The sequence below is a fragment of the Carlito syrichta genome, unplaced genomic scaffold, assembly GCF_000164805.1.
Source record: "Carlito syrichta isolate Samal-C Ts95f unplaced genomic scaffold, Tarsius_syrichta-2.0.1 Scaffold301756, whole genome shotgun sequence".
NCBI lineage: Eukaryota > Metazoa > Chordata > Mammalia > Primates > Tarsiidae > Carlito > Carlito syrichta.
In genome coordinates, this window is record NW_007245852.1 from 93,612 (window position 1) to 110,486 (window position 16,875).

General features: G+C 56.0%; 1 protein-coding gene across 2 annotated transcripts in view; it reads left to right on the plus strand.

The window, feature by feature from the left end:
- GRAMD4 (GRAM domain containing 4) overlaps window positions 1–16,875 on the plus strand; it is a 60,517-nt gene that overhangs the window by 41,733 nt on the left and 1,909 nt on the right. For both annotated transcript variants that reach the window (XM_021710955.1, XM_008055159.2), the window contains 13 exons: window positions 642–703; window positions 3,879–4,011; window positions 4,712–4,737; window positions 5,313–5,404; window positions 6,938–7,029; window positions 7,803–7,851; window positions 9,073–9,144; window positions 9,601–9,644; window positions 9,714–9,823; window positions 12,771–12,925; window positions 14,554–14,698; window positions 15,574–15,667; window positions 16,309–16,393. In XM_021710955.1, the coding sequence (XP_021566630.1) occupies window positions 642–703; window positions 3,879–4,011; window positions 4,712–4,737; window positions 5,313–5,404; window positions 6,938–7,029; window positions 7,803–7,851; window positions 9,073–9,144; window positions 9,601–9,644; window positions 9,714–9,823; window positions 12,771–12,925; window positions 14,554–14,698; window positions 15,574–15,667; window positions 16,309–16,393 (1,159 nt within the window). The remainder of the gene's footprint in view (window positions 1–641; window positions 704–3,878; window positions 4,012–4,711; window positions 4,738–5,312; window positions 5,405–6,937; window positions 7,030–7,802; window positions 7,852–9,072; window positions 9,145–9,600; window positions 9,645–9,713; window positions 9,824–12,770; window positions 12,926–14,553; window positions 14,699–15,573; window positions 15,668–16,308; window positions 16,394–16,875) is intronic.

Sequence of the window (16,875 nt, forward strand, 5' to 3'; positions counted from 1 at the left end):
GCCTCCTTCCTTCCCTGCCTCCTTCCTTCCTTCCTTCCTTTTTTGAGTTGGAGTCTCATTCTGTCGCTCAGGCTAGAGTGCAGTGGCACACTCATGGCTACCACAGCTTCGACCTGCTGGCCTCAGGTGATTCTTCTGCCTCAGCCTTCCAAGTAGCTGGAACTACAGGCATGCACCACCATGCCCTGCTAATTTTTTGATTCATTGTAGAGATGAGATCTCACCAAGTTGCCCAGGCTGATCTCGAACCCGTGGGCTCAAGCAATCCTCTTACCTTGGCCTCCCAAAGTACTGGGATTATAGGCGTGAGCCACTGCACCCGGCTGATAGAAGAGTATTCTGAGCTTGATGGAAAGAAGCAAGTGTGTTAAAATTAATGGAAATTAAAGAGTTGTATGAGATACCATTTATTTGTTTACTAAAAACAAAACAAGTGCCCATTAGGAATGCAGCTCTGTGTATTGCTACCGTCCTAATCAATGTCTCAGCAGCTGGGAACTCTCAAGAGAGAACCCCACTGACCTCACACCCTTCCATGCAGGATGAATCCACGTGAGCCTCGGAACTCTGCACAGCCTAACTTGGCACTGATGTTTGAACTAACAGACACATCTTGCCTCTTCTCTCCTTTCTTTTTTAAGAACCGAGGAGCAGACAGCTCAGCAGCCGCCAAAAGGGCAGAGCCAGGTCAACAATGGAGCAGGTAGGCTCCCTTGGGTGGGTGGCGGGTGTTGGTTCTGTTCCCTGGGCACCCACTGGCATCCGGGAACCTCCTCCCACCAGAACTGGGTTAGTGTCTCTAATTGCCAAGTGGTGAGTCATCATAGCAAACTCTAGTCATTCAACCAAAGCGTGACAGTATTTTCTCATAGGAGTACAACGCATTGTCTGTTTCAGCCCTGCCCCACGGAGAAGGGTGTGAGAGTCACACTGGTTACTCTGCCACTGACCTGGTGGCCTGTTTCCTGTGGCTGGTCGTCCTGACTGAGTGGGCAAGGGGGGGACCAAGGCTGGGATGTGCCCCAGACCCCGGGGTCAGGAGAGAGAGCGCTTTCCTGTCTTCTCCTTGTCTTCCCACCCCTGAACCTTTGTTCTTTATCTTATTCCACACTGTACTTTTTAAAATTGTCGTTCAGAGAATGTTGAGGGAGCGAACTGGATTTCCCACTGGGCTGTGGCCTCTCATGTATATTCGAAGGGGCTGCCCATTTCTATAGGCTGATCACTCACAAGGGCCTCCCTGCCTGTGCCAGTGAAGCCAGAGTTAAACTAGAAGGGTCTTAGGTCATTGTTGAGCCCTCCCAGTATAAAGATAAGAAATCGGAGGCCCCAGGAGGGAAGTGCCACTGGGGTCCCCACCAGGTAGAGGCGCAGCTTGGACCAGAGCTGGGTCCTGCCCTGAGCTTTGCCGAGCTTGCTTCTAGAGGGAGCAGTGGTGTCACCTTTCCCATGGACCTGGCTGCTGGACCCACTGTTGGGCCTGCCCAAGTACAGGTTTGGCTGCTGCATCCCCTGGGCTGTGGCCTCCTTGGGCCCTCGGGCTCCATGCCAGTGACCCAAGCTTGGAGCATAAAGCTCTTGGCCTGTGCACTCAGGCCACCAAGCCACGAGCAGCACAAGAGACCCGAAGACCCCTGGTGGTCAGTGACTAGTGAGGGTTGTAGAAGCATAGGGTAGAAAGAGCCCAACTCCCTAGGTCCTCATGGCCTTGTCCTCCCCGCCGAGGCCTGTCCTCAAGTGGCGGTTTATTCTGATTGCCATGGTCATACGATGTGGTGGGCTGTTTTGCAGGGAGTGCAGCAGAGGGAGGAGGTGCTGGCCCTCCCCTGCAGCCCTGGGTACCCTCCAGGGGTTGGAGAAGGTGGGAGGTGGGGCCAGATGCCCATTCTGTGCCCTGAACAGTGAGACAGAAGCACAGGGGTCCCGTGGCAAGTCCTGGTGACAGGAGCCAGTTGTGAAAAGGTATGAGGGCTCTGGAAGGGTTTTTCTTGCATTATGGGAAATTAGAGGGGGCTGGACAGAAAAATCTGCCTGGTCCTGGTAATGAGAACACTGGGGGCCCAGTATCCCGGCCTGACAGGTGGGCTTCAGGACAAGGTGAAGCATGCTATCCTCAGGAGCAGGTACAGTCCCCTGGGCCTGGGGGTCACCAAACTACAGCCCCCACCCACCCTTGCCTTGCTTTACATTTTTAAATGGTTGAAAAAAATCAAAAGACTGTTTGATGACATGTGAACGTTATATAAATCTGAAATTTCAGCATCCATAAATAAAGTCCATGGAACGCAGCTGTGCCCATTCGTTTACGGCTGCCTGCCACCGCCAGAATAGGTTTGCCTTGCCTAGGCTGCCCCTGCTGGGCTTCAGAGGGTTTCCAGAAGCAGCCCCAGGAGCCTGTCCCGCTCACATTCTCCCTGCCTAGGTGGCCTCATGGTGTACAATACAAGCCTCAGCCACTCTTGGCCTGTGGCCCTTAGGCTTCTACCCCGAGCCCACAACACATCAGATTGTTAGTGCCCACCTGCCCTCCAGTCCCACTCCTTTAAATTACGGTGGGACAGCGCCCCCTGTGGACGACTCCACACTGGCTTTCTTTCTGTTTTGTTGTTGTTGTTGGGATCTCACTGTGTTGCCCAGACTGATGCAGTGGCCTGATTGAGGCTTACTGCAGCCCTGACCTCCTGGGCTTAGGTAGTCTTCCTGCCTTAGCCTGCCAAGTAGCTGGGATGACAGGCATGCGCTACCATGCCCAGCTAATTTTTGATTTTTTTTTTTTTTTTTTAAGTTGGAGTCTCACTCCGTCGCCCAGACTGGAGTGCAGTGGCCGCTCCCGGCCACTGCAGCCTCAACCTGCTGGGCCCCGGTGATCCTTCCGCCTCAGTCTTCCAAGTAGCCGGAATTACAGGCATGCACTACCACGCCAGGCTGATTTTTTGATTTATTGTAGAGATGAGGTCTCGCTGCCCAGGCGGGTCTCGAACCCACGGGCTCAGGCAATCCACTCACCTCAGCCTCCCAAAGGCGCGCGATTACAGGCTGAGCCACCGAGCCCGGCTGATTTTTTTTTTTTTAAAGGTCTTGCTATGTTGCTCAAGAGCTCAAGATTATCTCGAACTCCTGGGCTCAAGCAATCCTTCCACCTCAGCCTCTCAAAGTGCTGGGATTACAGGCATGAGCCACTGTACCCAGCCCCCACTGGCTTTCTGAAGGGACAGATTGGTCTGCACCGTTGAGCTCCCTTTCGGGCAGGATTCTTCTGGTTTTCTGTGATATGGGCTGCTTTCTAAGGGTCTTAGCTGTTGACGAACAGACTGTAAGTCACCAACACTATGTTACCATGTCCTCACTCCCCCCAAGCCAGCTGTTTTACTTACTGGACCCTCCCATTTGCTTACTGGGCTGCGTCGTCTTACACACACTGACTGGTCCTTAGGATCCGCAGGCCTTGGGGATGGTGACCCCACCCAGCCACTTTCCAGACTAACCAGAGGTAGAAAGGAAAGTTCATACCCCTAAGGCGGCCTGAGAAATGGTCTAGACAGACAGTGACTGGAAGCTAGAGACAGCCTAGGATATGCAGATTGCTGGGGATGGGATGTGAGAAACCCAAGACCCCAAGCTGTGATGTCTTTACCATTGGGTCTGGTCTGCATTTGATACCTTGTATCTTCAGAGGACCAAGCCCTGCAAAGTCCCTTCCAGCACAGATCCTTCATTTCCGAGCTCCAGAGGGAAGCCCCCACCTTCAAAGCGTGCCCTGTGACATTGCCCCTGCTGGCCAGGCCCTTGCCGTGAGCCCTCTCTGTGCCCTGAGTACCAGCCCCAGAATAGGCCATGCAGTCCCACGGTGTCCTTACCAGGCCTTTGCCTGCCTGCAGACCGCCGGAGCCAGGGGCTGTCCTCTCGCCTGCAGAAGTGGTTCTATGAGAGGTTTGGGGAGTATGTGGAGGACTTCCGGTTTCAGCCTGAAGAGAATACTGTGGAGACGGAGGAGCCCCTCAGTGCCCGCAGGTAGAGGTGCTTCCTGGGTCTGGGGGAGGTGGAAGCAGCTGTGTATTAGGGGCTTCAGCAGACAGGCCAGCATTTGACACATGAGCCCAAGCTGTCCGTGATCACTCCTGGAGGCTTTGCTGTGCCCATCTTTCTGGGGGACGTGCCTCGCAGGACGTGCCTGCGAGACTAGTTCAGGTGCAGCAGAGTCATGTCATATCCACTCTGCTCTCACTTGTGGTTTGTGGCAAACATGGAGACAGTGGGCTCAGGGCTGAGTGATCACTGCCCAGGGACCCTTCCCTGGGCCGGGCAGTCAGCTCAGCTCATTGGTTATGTGCCTAACTGATAAACCTCGGCTCCCCTTGCCAGGTGCTGCCTTAGGCCTTGGGGACCCTGGGGGAGCCAGATCAGTGAGGCCCCTGCTCTGGGGCACTTCCCTTGTGGGGGGTGGGGAGAGGGGGTGTAGACAGGAGATGGAGGGGGCAATTCCATTGGTGAGTCGCCTCTACCTTCCTAACTTGGGGAGCGCAGAGAGGGCCATCCCAGCACACAGTGCTGTACTGAGTCACTATACCTGACAGTTTCGTGCATCCGAGGGGTCCTGGACACTTGGGACATCATCCCTGGCCCTTGCAAGCCAGCAGGGTATGGGTGATGGGGACTGCAGAGCTGGCTGATGAGTTAACACTGGGGCGCCCATCTCTCCCCTCTCTTCTAGGTTAACTGAAAACATGAGACGACTAAGTGAGTATGAGCAACGTGGTGTGGTGCCCACGGGGAGGCGTGGTGTGGGGGAACCACAGCGGGGACTCTGGGGTCCTGAGCTGAACGTCCCTCCAGAAAGATGCCCTGAGCTGAACTGCCCCAGGCCCTTGGGAAGGAGGCTCATATTGGAAGTCTGTCTGAGGGCCACCCACATTTGGGGGTTGGGAGAGGTGGGGTCCACTCTGGTTGCCCCTACCCTGTGGCTGAGAGCAGAGTTTTTCCTCCAGGGCCCAGAGCCCCCAACATTTAGGATGAAAAATGATGCTTTTTTTCAGATTCCCCCTGGTCCCTCAGGAAGTGGGTGAAACCTTCCCCTCATCTTTGCCTGTTTCCCTTTCTCCTGGGTGCAGGCACGCGGGGAGAGCAGACAGTGTCAGGAGGGAGCACTGGCCTCAGGGGCAGGCCTTGGAGGCTATGGTGGTTCACAATTTGCATTGCCCCTTTTGGTTTTGCATCAAGCTGGGGAGGCCAGCCTGACCCTGTGTGTGCACCCAAGAAGGCAGGCCGGGCCAGGCAAGTGCTGGGCTGACTGCTGCGGTCTGCTCTGTCCCCAGAGCGCGGTGCCAAGCCTGTCACAAACTTTGTGAAGAACCTCTCTGCCTTATCCGACTGGTACTCCATCTACACATCTGCCATTGCCTTCACCGTGAGTGGCTCCTCGAAGGGCGGGGTGGACTGGGACGTGGCTGCCAACCCTCACCATGCAGCCCGGTGCCTTCCCAAGGGACCCACCTGCGAGGTCGGGACAGCCCTCCAGGCAGCTCTGCTTGGGCACCAGGGACATGGTCTACCTTCGTTTCTTTGTCTGTAAAGTGATGCTGACCCCCAGCTGTGCAGTTGTTTGAGGCACCAGAGATGTTGGGTACAGCCCAGGGCTCCCTGGAAAGGGTCGTGGTCACCATTGTTTGCACAGGTGCACCCTCACAGCAGTATTCTCAGGAAAGGGTCTTGATAGCTTGCCATTTAGAACAGCAGCTGCTTGGCTTGCTTGCCTTTGTGGAACCTGAGGCCTCTCCTGGTAATGAGAATACTGGGGGCCCAGTCTATGTGGGGGACCCAGCCCGGCCTCTCTGAGCCTTGAGTCCTGGGAGGATAGGAGGACATTGGTCTGGCATTGCCAGGGGCTTGGGGAAAATAGGCCCAGTGCCCTGCTGGGAGTTGTCCTGCAGTGGCTGCTGGCAGCCATGCGTGGAAAGACCTTCTGTCTGTTTCTTGGTATTTTGTCCTCCACAGGAGCCCTGTGACCTGGGGGTGGGGGGAATGTATGAGAGCGGTGTAGTCTACCCACCTATCTTTGGGGCCTCCAGGTCAGAGAGGGGTGGCCACAGTCCAGGGCACTCTCCAAAGATCCCGAAGGCAGCACTGTCCTGCTGAGAAGTCCCCAGATGGCATTAGCCTAGAAGGGTCTCAAGGACTATCCTGATCCCCGCCACGGGACAGGCCCCCTGGGCAAGTCTCTGAAGTCGCTGTCTACCTGGGAGACGAGCACCTTTGCGCACTTATTCAACTGCACCTTGGCCTCTTCTCCCGCCAGCTTCTCACAAACGCTTTGTACTGGGAGACCTCCACTGCCTCTACTCCCAGATACCTCCATACCGTGTCTATTAGTGCCAAGATGAGCCCAAGGTTCAGACCCATCTTCCAGGCCTCCACCTGGACTTGGTTGGATTCCATTCCCTGCCCCTCTGATCATCTGCTCTGTGAGCTCTGCTGGGCACGGAAGGGGCCCAGAGTGAAGGTGACCCCAGTGGCACTTCACCTGGCCCATTCTCAGCCTGTGGTTGGCTGCCTCACTCAGCCTGGCTGAGTCCTGGTAATGTCCCAAGTTCGGTGTGTAGGAGTCATATCTGGGCCAGGCCAGGACCCCATGTGGAACTGTCTCTCCTCATGATCCTGGTCCATGCCCAGCAGCTGCTTCTGTAGGACTTGCCCCCTCCTGCCACCCTGTATGGCTTCTCATCCTATTGCCTCCCTCTCTTCCACCAGCAACTCTTAGCCAGGGAAGCTGCCTTCTTCCGGCTTCCCCATCATATGCTCCCCTCATTCCTGAGGTTAGAGGACCATGGGACCTGGTCTCCCCACTGAGTGCTTTCTGACTGGGGAAGGTGGGAGGGATGGGTCTTGTCCTGAACCAAACTGTCAGGTTGCCTAACCTCCCCCTTCTTTCTCTAATTCACAGGTGTACATGAACGCCGTGTGGCACGGCTGGGCCATCCCATTATTCTTATTTCTAGCAATTCTAAGGTTATCCCTCAATTACCTCATCGCCAGGTAGGTGAGCTGGTTTGTCTTATGGCTGCTTTATCCCACAATGTGTGTGACTGTACTGCCTCCCTGTCACAACTGTGACTCCAGATGGGTACATCATGCACTGGCATTTGGGGAGAGGTCCTCTGACAGGATCCAGAGTCCCCCACCCCAAGCAGGACAGCTGCCCCCTCCCTGGTTTGCTGGAGATGGCAGCAGGTAGTTCCCAATCTTACCCTGGGTGGCCAAGGGGACCAGCTGGGGGGGTCACTTCAGCACCTCTCCCCACGTTGCAAGGAAGTTCTCCCAATCTCAGAGGGTGGTTGATGAAGCCAGAAGGGCTCTGTGCCCTGTAAAGTTCCTGCCTACTTAAGTGGGTTCACTTGGAAATGTTTTTAGTAGAAAACATTCAGGAGTCCTTGGGGCCCAGAGTTGAGGCAGGATTAACTCAGGCACTTGCTGTTGCTGCTTCAGCTGCTTTTTGCCTAGGGGCTTCTCTACTCCTATACCTCTGGCTGCTTTTAAGTGTGTCCCCTCTCTGCAGGAGGACCCCGGGAGCACAGTGAAGGGGTCAGGAATCACCTACTCTCTAGAGCTAGGGAGCAGCCCCGGTGGTCTTGGAGGCACATGGCAGGGGGTTTGGGGAACCCCTTTTCTCCCTGTCTGGCTGGCATGGAAGGACCCCCCTTCAAGCCCAGCTGGGAATACAGGCTGGTGATTCGATGCCATCATCACCCTAACACGCTGCTAGCAGGCAACGCTATTTTAAAGGTGTGTGGTTGCTTCCTGTTTGCCAGGGGCTGGAGAATACAATGGAGCATTGTGCCAGAGGTGTCTGAAGCTGTGGTAAGTCCTGGGAGGGCCAAGGGTCTCCTCCATCCTTTGTCCTGACTCTGTCGGGTCACACCTCATAACCCATGTGTGCTGTGCAGCGGCTCCCAGGCGGGGAAGCCCCCAGATGAGGCTGTGTGGTCGTCTACTAGGGGCCCTCCCCTGGCATGGATAGGGGGAGAGAAGGCCAGCCTCATTGCCAGGCAAGGGTTGTGGGGGAGAAGGCTAGTTTCCCTCCAGCCCCTAGCCCAAGGATGCTGTGTACTCTGATCCTCCCTGCTAGGCCAGGCTTGGCTCCATAAGAAGCAAATTGTCCTGCTCTGGCCTGTCCTTGCTGAGGCTTCCCAGCTAGGCTGTGATATGGTGGAGCTAGCGGGTGGCCTCCCTTCTGCCTCCCTGGGTAGGGAGGTGAGCAGTGGGCTCGGTGGGTAGACCTGTTCCCAGCTGGGATTCTAGAGGCCACCTCTGGCCCACTGCCTGCTTTTGTGGATAAAGTTTTATTGGCACAGCCATGCCCATTCACTTACACGCTGCTGTGACTGCTTTTGTACCATAGGTGAGTAGCTATGACAGACCAGATGGCCTGAAAAGCCAAAAATATTTACTGCCTGGTCCTTTTCAGAAGTTTACTCTAGAAGGAGACTTCAGTCCATGGAGCAGGACCATCCAGCCTGGGCAGAAGGGAGGCCATGGTGCCTCCACAGGCCTCATATATCTTTTGAGTGCCTGCTTTGTGCATGGGGCATACATGGGTCAGGGAAGGCATCTTGGAGGAGGCAGAGATGTGCCCATGGAACCCCGGAGGCTGCAGGAGATTCTTAATGAATGGGAGATGTGTGAACCCAGATAATCAAGACAAGGCCGGGCCTCCATTGCCTGGGCCTCAGCTTCCCTACCTGTAAGTGAGGGAGTCGGGGGTTGGGTGGTCTCGAGCCTATAAAGGTGAGCTATGTGAGAGCCCCCTGACTACAGGGGTGGCTTTCTTCACCCACCACAGGGCACCCAGGGCAAGGGGGCCACAGCACAAAGTGAAATTGTGCCATCGGCCCAGGAAAGTATCTTCCATGCTCCTGGATCCCCTAGGGCTGTCCCATCCCTTCTGGCTTTGTGAGGACAGCAGAGTGACCCACAGTTCCTTGGGCCTACATGAGGCCTGCATGCTGTTTTTTTCCCCCCCAGTAATTTTTCTGAACTGTTAAATTTCAGTGGAAAATTCTCTTTCCCCTTTGACTGAAGGAACCTCCAAAGGAAGACCTGACTGTGTCTGAGAAGTTCCAGCTGGTGCTGGATGTCGCCCAGAAAGCCCAGGTACTGCCACAGAGAGCCAGCCTGGGATATCACCATGCTGGCCTGGGCCAGTGCCCCAGGGGTGGGGAGGGGAGAGCACCCCAATCTCCAGGCCTGGTTTGTCCACTGTCAGCTGACCTGCAGTCAGTCTGCTCTTGGTCTGTCATGACCCGCAAGTCTGGTGTGTGGGGGAGGGGCCCTCCTAATTTAGCCTGGGGATGGGGGGGCCGGGGTCTTGGGTGGAGAAGAGCCCCTGCCAGCTGAGGTCGAGCACTCCTGGGAAGGCAGGCTCGAATCTGGGAGTGCTGTCTCTGTGAGCTCGGTCACTTTTGCTCCAGGTCATACCTCTCCCACACCAGGCCTAGGAGCAGCAGAACAGGACCACAGGGCTTTGGGTGACCTCAGGGACTGCCTGAGCCTAGGTACCCTCTTGGCGTCTTGGTGATCTGTTGTAATCGCCATTTCCTCTTCACACAGAACCTCTTTGGCAAGATGGCTGACATCTTGGAAAAGATTAAGAAGTAAGTCATGATCCCCCCCCCAGCGATGGCAGTGCGCCCGCCCTGCCTGAGCCTGTTGTCTCCTTCCAGCTTGTTCATGTGGGTCCAGCCTGAGATCACGCAGAAGCTGTACGTGGCACTCTGGGCTGCCTTTCTGGCCTCCTGCTTCTTCCCCTACCGCCTGGTGGGGCTTGCTGTGGGTAAGGAGATGTGCCCCCTGGCCTACCAGCCCAGCCCACATAGTCACGTTTATCATAGTATCGGGAGAGAGGACACAGATGTCCATGTCCTACCAGTGTCTGCCGAGTGTCTGCTGCCCCCAAGAGCAGGGCTGGGTGTTAAACTCTCCTGGCTGCCCTTCCTCTGTTTTTTGTCAGAACTTTTCCATTTGAGAGAAATGAAACCCATCCAAGATTTAGGGACATGATGACCATTTCTTGAGCATGACCTCTGCTTCTAAGGGCTCCCCACTCCCAGTTTCCTGCTGAGTACAGGAGCTGGTGGGCCCAGGACCCAGGCTAGCAGACCCTGGTATCATGGGGGTGTCTCCCTGGGTTGTACACACTTCTCTGGGCACCCGCAGGCTTGAGGGTGAAGGTTGGGGGAGTTTGAGAACCTGGTTTGAGGTGCAGGGAGGCTGACAGTAGCTGACACGTTTGGTGACATCACGTGAGACTAGGGGCCACATCTACTTAAAGCACTTGTCTCTGGTGAGGAGGAGGGAGAGCTGGTGGTGAGGACCAGGTGGGTGGGGGTGTCCTCTTCACACGGGGAACAGCTTGCCTCCTTCCCACCCTCCTTCGCCCTGCCCTTTCTTTCCCCTTCTTACCCCCGCCCATAACAATATTTTGATGTGGGCCAGGCACTGGGATGTGGGAGTGAGACTGCTGGGGTCCTGTTCTTGTGAGGCGGGTGGGAGTCGCCTAAGCCCAAGTAGGATGGATTGTGCAATTGTAGGAGCAGCGAAGAAAGAGGTAGAGGAGAGCTCCATGCTGATGTCAGAGGGTCAGACCTCGTCCCCCCACATGCTCTTGGCTTAGCATGCTGCTTAGAGAAGCAGTCAGGAAGGTTGTATGGGCTGGAAGAGCAGATGGGCCCTGGTGTTCTCCCTGAGTGCCTTTGCCCTGCCTGAACCGGTGGAAGGAACGTTCCTTCGAGGACACGGCGGGGCTGAGTTTTTCTGGTGGTGGCAGCACATGACAGTTCCTCACGGCTCATCAGGTGGCGTCACTGGGATGAGGTGCAGCCAGGTTTGATCAGGGCTTTGGTTTTGAAACTCAGTTCCTTACTCCCCAAAGGCCCTTGAGCCCCTCTGGCTAGCATCCAGGACTCTTGAAGCTTGACATGTAGGGGACGCCTGAGACCTCGAGTCAGAGCCTCATATTCGGGGTCTAGAGGCCAAGGCTCAGGAGGTGTTGTGGCCCCTGAGGCTCAGAGAGCCTGGTGGATGGATGGTTGGCTGGGTCTTGGTGGCCTGGGTCTGTCCTGCCATCTTTTGTGACAGCCAGTGTGGCTTGGGTCCTTGCAGTCACACCAAGATCATCATTGCCCTTGTGTCCTCCCACTTTGCCAATGGGAGACCTGAGCTCAGAGGGCCAGAGGCCTGCTCTGAGTGAGGATGGCCCCGGCTGAGACTTGCAACCTCTTGAGCTGAGCTGCCCCTCATGAGCTGGGTGGGTAGGTGCCATGGAAGGAGGCCTGGGAGTTTAGTCCTGTCCACTGAGCAGGCAGGTGGTCTCACCCCTGCCCCTCCCTGCCTGAGCATATTTCCAGAATCAAAAAGTCGGAACTTGGGTCCAAAAGTCTGACTCGGTTTATAAGTTTCTGTGAAAATGTTTTTAAAAGGCAAAAAACGAAACAAAAAGGTATAGTTCTTTCCAATTTCCTTTATAGAAGAATACAGATATTACATGAAACTGAAACCCCCGGGGTCACTGCGAGGAGAGGCTGCCCCATCTGGCCTGGGCACTCTGGGCAGCAAAATAGCCCCTAGCACTGGGAGGGCGGGTACCTGGGCGCCTGAGTTCCCAACAGTTGTAGCAGCAGAGAGGGATGCGTGTGGGGGAGTGCATCTTGGGACCCCACCTCTGGTCCCTGAGTCTCTTGCTGGATAGAGCCATGGGGTACAGGCTGGTGCTTCCCTGGGCGACTAGTTTGTACTTGGGCACAGCAAGGCACCGTCCTTCTAAGGCTGTGTTTTATTTGGAGGGACAGAGCTGATAAATCAAACACTGTCAGGCAACAGTGCCAGGGAGAAAACAGAGCTGGGGAGATTGGAGCCAACGAGGGGTGGGGGAACAGGTGGCCAAAGAAGGCCTCTCAGGAGGGATGGGCCATGGGTGTGGGGACAGCACCCAGGTGAAGGGGGGCTGGGAGATGGAGTTGGGGAGGGACTGTGACTTGGAGAGGCCTTGAATTCTGTGCCAAGTGTAGGGAGTTTGAGCAAAGGAGGGACATGTCGGAAGTGTGTTTTAGGTGGGTCAAGAGCAGCCCAGGGCCAGTGCAAAGCTGGGGAGAGAAGTGAGGAAGTACTGGAGCAGAGCAGTAGAGCCTGGACTGAGGAGTGGGGCCTGGGTGGGAGTGGGCGTGGCCTGGTGGGAGTGGGCGGGGCACTGGCTGAGGGGCTGAGGATGGCCCCAGCTGGCACTTGCCATGGGTCGTCGAGGTGGGTCTGACCTGTTTAGAAGGCAGAGCCATGGATTTGCAGGTGGAAGGGATGGGAATGAGGGAGGGGTCCAAGGGGATGTTGAGGGCATTCCCTGAACTGCTGCATAGATGTTGGTGCAGTTCAAAGCCAAGAGGAAGGTGAAGAGTGGAAAACCAGGGAAGGGGACATATTGTTTGATTCTGGGGTGGGAAGGTGTGCAGAGTTCAGAGAGCAGCCTGGCCATAGGTCTGAATATGCAGAATCCGACCGTACCTGCTTTTCAAACCATGCGGCTGGATGAGCCCCCAGGAGAGTGAGGCTGGGGGAGGGACGGGGATGAGGACTGAGCTGGGGTCCCTGACTCACATCTGGGAAAGCCTGGGCTGGGCTGGGCTGGGCTGGGCTCAAGGTTGGAGGGTGCAGATCTGGAAGACAGGAGGTGGCAGACAGGCACAGTCGCTAAGTTCTGACTGGAACGGCTATGTCCTTCCTGCTCGCAGGGCTCTATGCTGGCATCAAGTTTTTCCTCATCGATTTCATCTTTAAACGCTGCCCGAGACTACGAGCCAAGTACGACACACCCTACATCATCTGGAAGAGCCTCCCCACGGACCCCCAGCTCAAGGAGCGCTCCAGTGCCGCCGTGTCGCGCAGGGTGAGTCCCAGTCTCTGGCTGGAGAGGGACACAAAGGGACCATGAAGCCTGTGAATCCCGGGCCACAGGTGTCTGTTTTCTTTCAGCTCATTTGGAAGCTGACAGCCTTTAGATTTTATGTAGCCCTTGAAACATGGTGCCTGTCTTCAGGCACTGCTGTTTCTAAGCTCATCTGTTCCCTCATTGGTCTGTTAGGGATCAAGTGGCCCCTCCCAAGCCCAGGGCAGCACTTAGGACTAGGCCAGAGCCCCTCTTGCCTAAAGGCCTCTCAAGGACACTCTCTCCAAGACTTGGTGGAAGCTGGATCCCACTGAGCCAGGTCGAGGGCAGGCAGGGCGTGGGGCATTGGTCGTGACTGCTGAGAACCAAGGGGCCTGGGAGTGACCACTCCCCAGGCGGATGCCAGGCCCCCTACTGTCCCTGACCATGAGACTCCAGCATCAAGACCAAGCAGCACCTGAGAAGGGCTCACCTTGGGCTCACAAGCTGGTACGGAGCCATATTTCATTTATAGTGGCAGGTCTTAGGGGCGTTAGGCAGTGTCCCAAGCCAGGACATAGGAGATGAGCAGGCCTAGGTACTCTCTCTGGGGCCTCTGAGATGAGTAGGGAGGTTCTGGGCCCAGCAGAGTTCTTCTCAGGAGATTTAGAAGGGCTTCCTGTAGGAGGTAAGGTTGGCACACAATCCTGTGTATGAGGGTCCTCTAAAGAGAGGTTGTCTGCTGGTGCCTCTGTTGGTGGGAGTGAAACTCTGGGTTAGGTATGAGTCATGGTCCTGGGTCCTGGGACAACAAAGTTTGTTAGGAACCTGAACTCAGCCATGGGACAGCCCAGCTGGGCACAGAGCAGCCTGCTCCTTGGGAGCCTACCTGATGGGCCCTAGGTATGCACATGGCAGCGTGCACACGAGGCATGAAGGCAGGCAGCTTGCTCCCCGTCATTGTGGAAGGAGATGGGCCCATGTTGGCTCCGGGGCAGCTGGGACAGGGGCCTTCCTGGGGATTGAGATGGCTTAGCGCTGGTCACTCTCAGCAGAGAAAGCCAAGGGGCGTGAGGATAGGGTCTCGGCTTCAGGGGAGTGGGGGCATCCTGTTGGCTCACAGCCTCACAGTTCTGCTCAGTATGCTTATGTTGTTATGTCACGTGGACCCCGATCTTTCTTTTGTCCCGGTCACATGTGTCTGTCGTCTCCTTTCTGGCCAGCTGTCAGGGCATGACAAGGTACCGTGTCTGTGTGGAAGCCCCCTTGGCCTGCTGTGACCTGATGCAGTGCCATTGCTGTGTTGTGACTCGGATGTTCTCACGTGGATTTTAGCTCTCGGTGCAGTCCACATGCTGGCCAGCAGTGTCCTGGGACTGTATGTGCCAGGACTGCATGTGCTGGGGTGCAGCTCAGCCGCCGCAACAGGGGATGAGAAGGTGGGGGTGTTGCTGGGGTCTCCCCACCAGAGGGGCGGCTCTGTCCAGAAGAAGGTGGAGCAGAACCAGCCCCGGCAGGGGTCTGTGGGGGATGTCACCCCCACAGTTGGGCTACAGCCAGCGAGAGGGTGTACATGTCTGTGAGCACGTCTGAGTCTGTATCCTGGTGTGGGCGGGAGGCCTGACCACCACGATATGTGATGTTGGCAGCTTCAGACGACCTCGTCACGCAGTTATGTGTCCAGCACGCCGGCCGGCCTGAGTAAAGAGGAAGACGCCGGCCGCTTCCACAGCACCAAGAAGGGCAATTTCCATGAAATCTTTAACCTGACAGAAAATGAACGTCCTCTGGCAGGTATGTGTGCCCTGAGTACGTGACCCAGCCAGACACAGGCACAGACTGACGGCCGGGGTGGCGATATAGGCAGTGCAGGAGAGATGACCCCCCCACTCCACAAGCAGAAGGAGCGATGGGGAGGGTGTTCACGTCTCACTTCCTGAGGAAGGCAGTGCAGGAGCCTGGGCCTCAAGGAGACTCCCCAGGCCACAGCGGGGAGGGTGTGCCCATGTAGAGTAGACCTTTCCTGCAACACACAATTAAACTAACAGCAGAAGTTCAGAAGAGCCTGGTCGGGGCAGTCCCCAGCATGCAACACAGTGCTGACTGGCTGTCGGGAGCCCCACAGCCAGTGTCCAGGCCTGCAGGGTGCTGGTTGGAGGTCTGTCCCCTGGCTCTGAGCATGTCTGGAGAAATAAGAGAGCCACCCGCTGAAAAGAGACTAGGAAGCCTGGGGCCTAGTCAGAAAGGACCTCCCACCAAGCTCCTAAATTGGAAGCTGTTCATATTGTATGATGAGCAGCCACAAAAGAAAGCTCTGGAGGATTTGAGATTTGGTCTTCTGTTGGCCCTCATCCTGCTGGGCTGCCTTAGTGCCGGCCACACCTGTGGAGCTACAGGCCGCATTTGGTTTCTGTCACTCACTGTCCAGCCGGGGCACTTCCGCTTTAGAAACCCCGCCTGTGCCTGTAGAGCGGAAACATCTGTTTTCTCAGACACTCTTAGACACTGCCTCACCCTTGACGGCCCACCTCCTCTAGCTGTGAGCTGTATCTGAGGGCAGCAGGAGGATGTCAGAATCTCTGTGAAAAGTCAGTGCTCGTGGGTCCCAGCATCATTAAAGGATGGGTGTTCCCAGTGGGAAAATGACAAGTGTGTCTCCTCCCTGCTAGTGTGTGAGAATGGCTGGCGCTGCTGCCTGATAAACAGGGACCGGAAGATGCCAACAGACTATATCAGGAATGGGGTGCTGTACGTGACGGAGAAGTGAGTAAAGCCACAGGTCCTGAGCATGGCCGGAGCATGACTGGGGTGGGAGGAGGCGTGATGGGCTCTGGGCAGCTGGGCCCGGTGAGCAGATTCTCCTTTCTCCTGGCTGTCTGGGCTCCTGGCGGGTAGAGAGGCAGATCCCAAGGAGGGGATTGTGCAGTGACTTGCTGGAGCCAAGGCCCTGGGTTCTTATTGCTGTCTGTTTGAGATGTAGCAACCCAACGAAGGCTTTGACTTTTCTCTGCTAGAACAGGGCTTATCCTCACTACCTCCTACTCCCACCTCGAAACCCCAGGTGTAGAAGGTGAGAGACCTGCCCCAGGGGGTAAGGTCTGTTCTCTGCCTCATTGGGCCCTTGGCTACTCTGTCCACTATACATTGCAGAAGTTGGCCCGGGAGACTCCTGGACAAACCTCCAGGACTCCCGCCTTTCTTGCTCGGAAGCTGAGGGGTCCAGCATCCTGGGAATGGAAACCTTAGATTTAGCACAGAACAGTGGTCTTGAGTTTCTTCCAGGCACTGTGTTTGGTGTGGGAGGAGTGTGGCCGTCCATCCCAGTGGGAAATCCCCTCACTTAGCAAGCACCACACTCTGGTTCAGGTGCTAGGTTGTTCCTGTGTCCGTTTCTTCTCTTCTAGTTACTTGTGCTTCGAAAGCTCCAAATCTGGGTCTTCAAAGAGGAACAAAGTCATCAAGTTGGTGGACATCACAGACATCCAGAAGGTTGGTGCCAGTCCCCACCTCTGCATTTCCATCGTACCCTTTTGCTTTTAGGAACAGGGAAGCAAAGGGCCACAAAACTGACTGGTTTCCCTGAGTATATTTGCAGCACTGCAGGGAGGTGGCATCTGGAGACTTACTTGCACAGGCGAGGCAGAGTGCATCCATGCACAGTGGCCACACTGGCCAGACAGTTTATCTCTGTGACTTTAGTCCCTACATGCCTGTGGATCAGCACCTGCCATGGGGTCCACTTACCTAGGTCATGTGTCTTGAAGCAGAGGTGCCAGGTTAGAACCCAGGAGGTCAGGTACCTGAACCTGCTCTAGCCACTGTGCTCTCCACCCCTCCATCTGAGAACCCCCCAAAGAGAAGCCAGGGGAGCCCTAAGCTCCTGCTTCAGGTACAGTTTTTAAGATGTGAGCACAAGCCGGGATCGGTGGCTCAGCCTGTAATCCCGCGCCTTTGGGAGGCTGAGGTGAGTG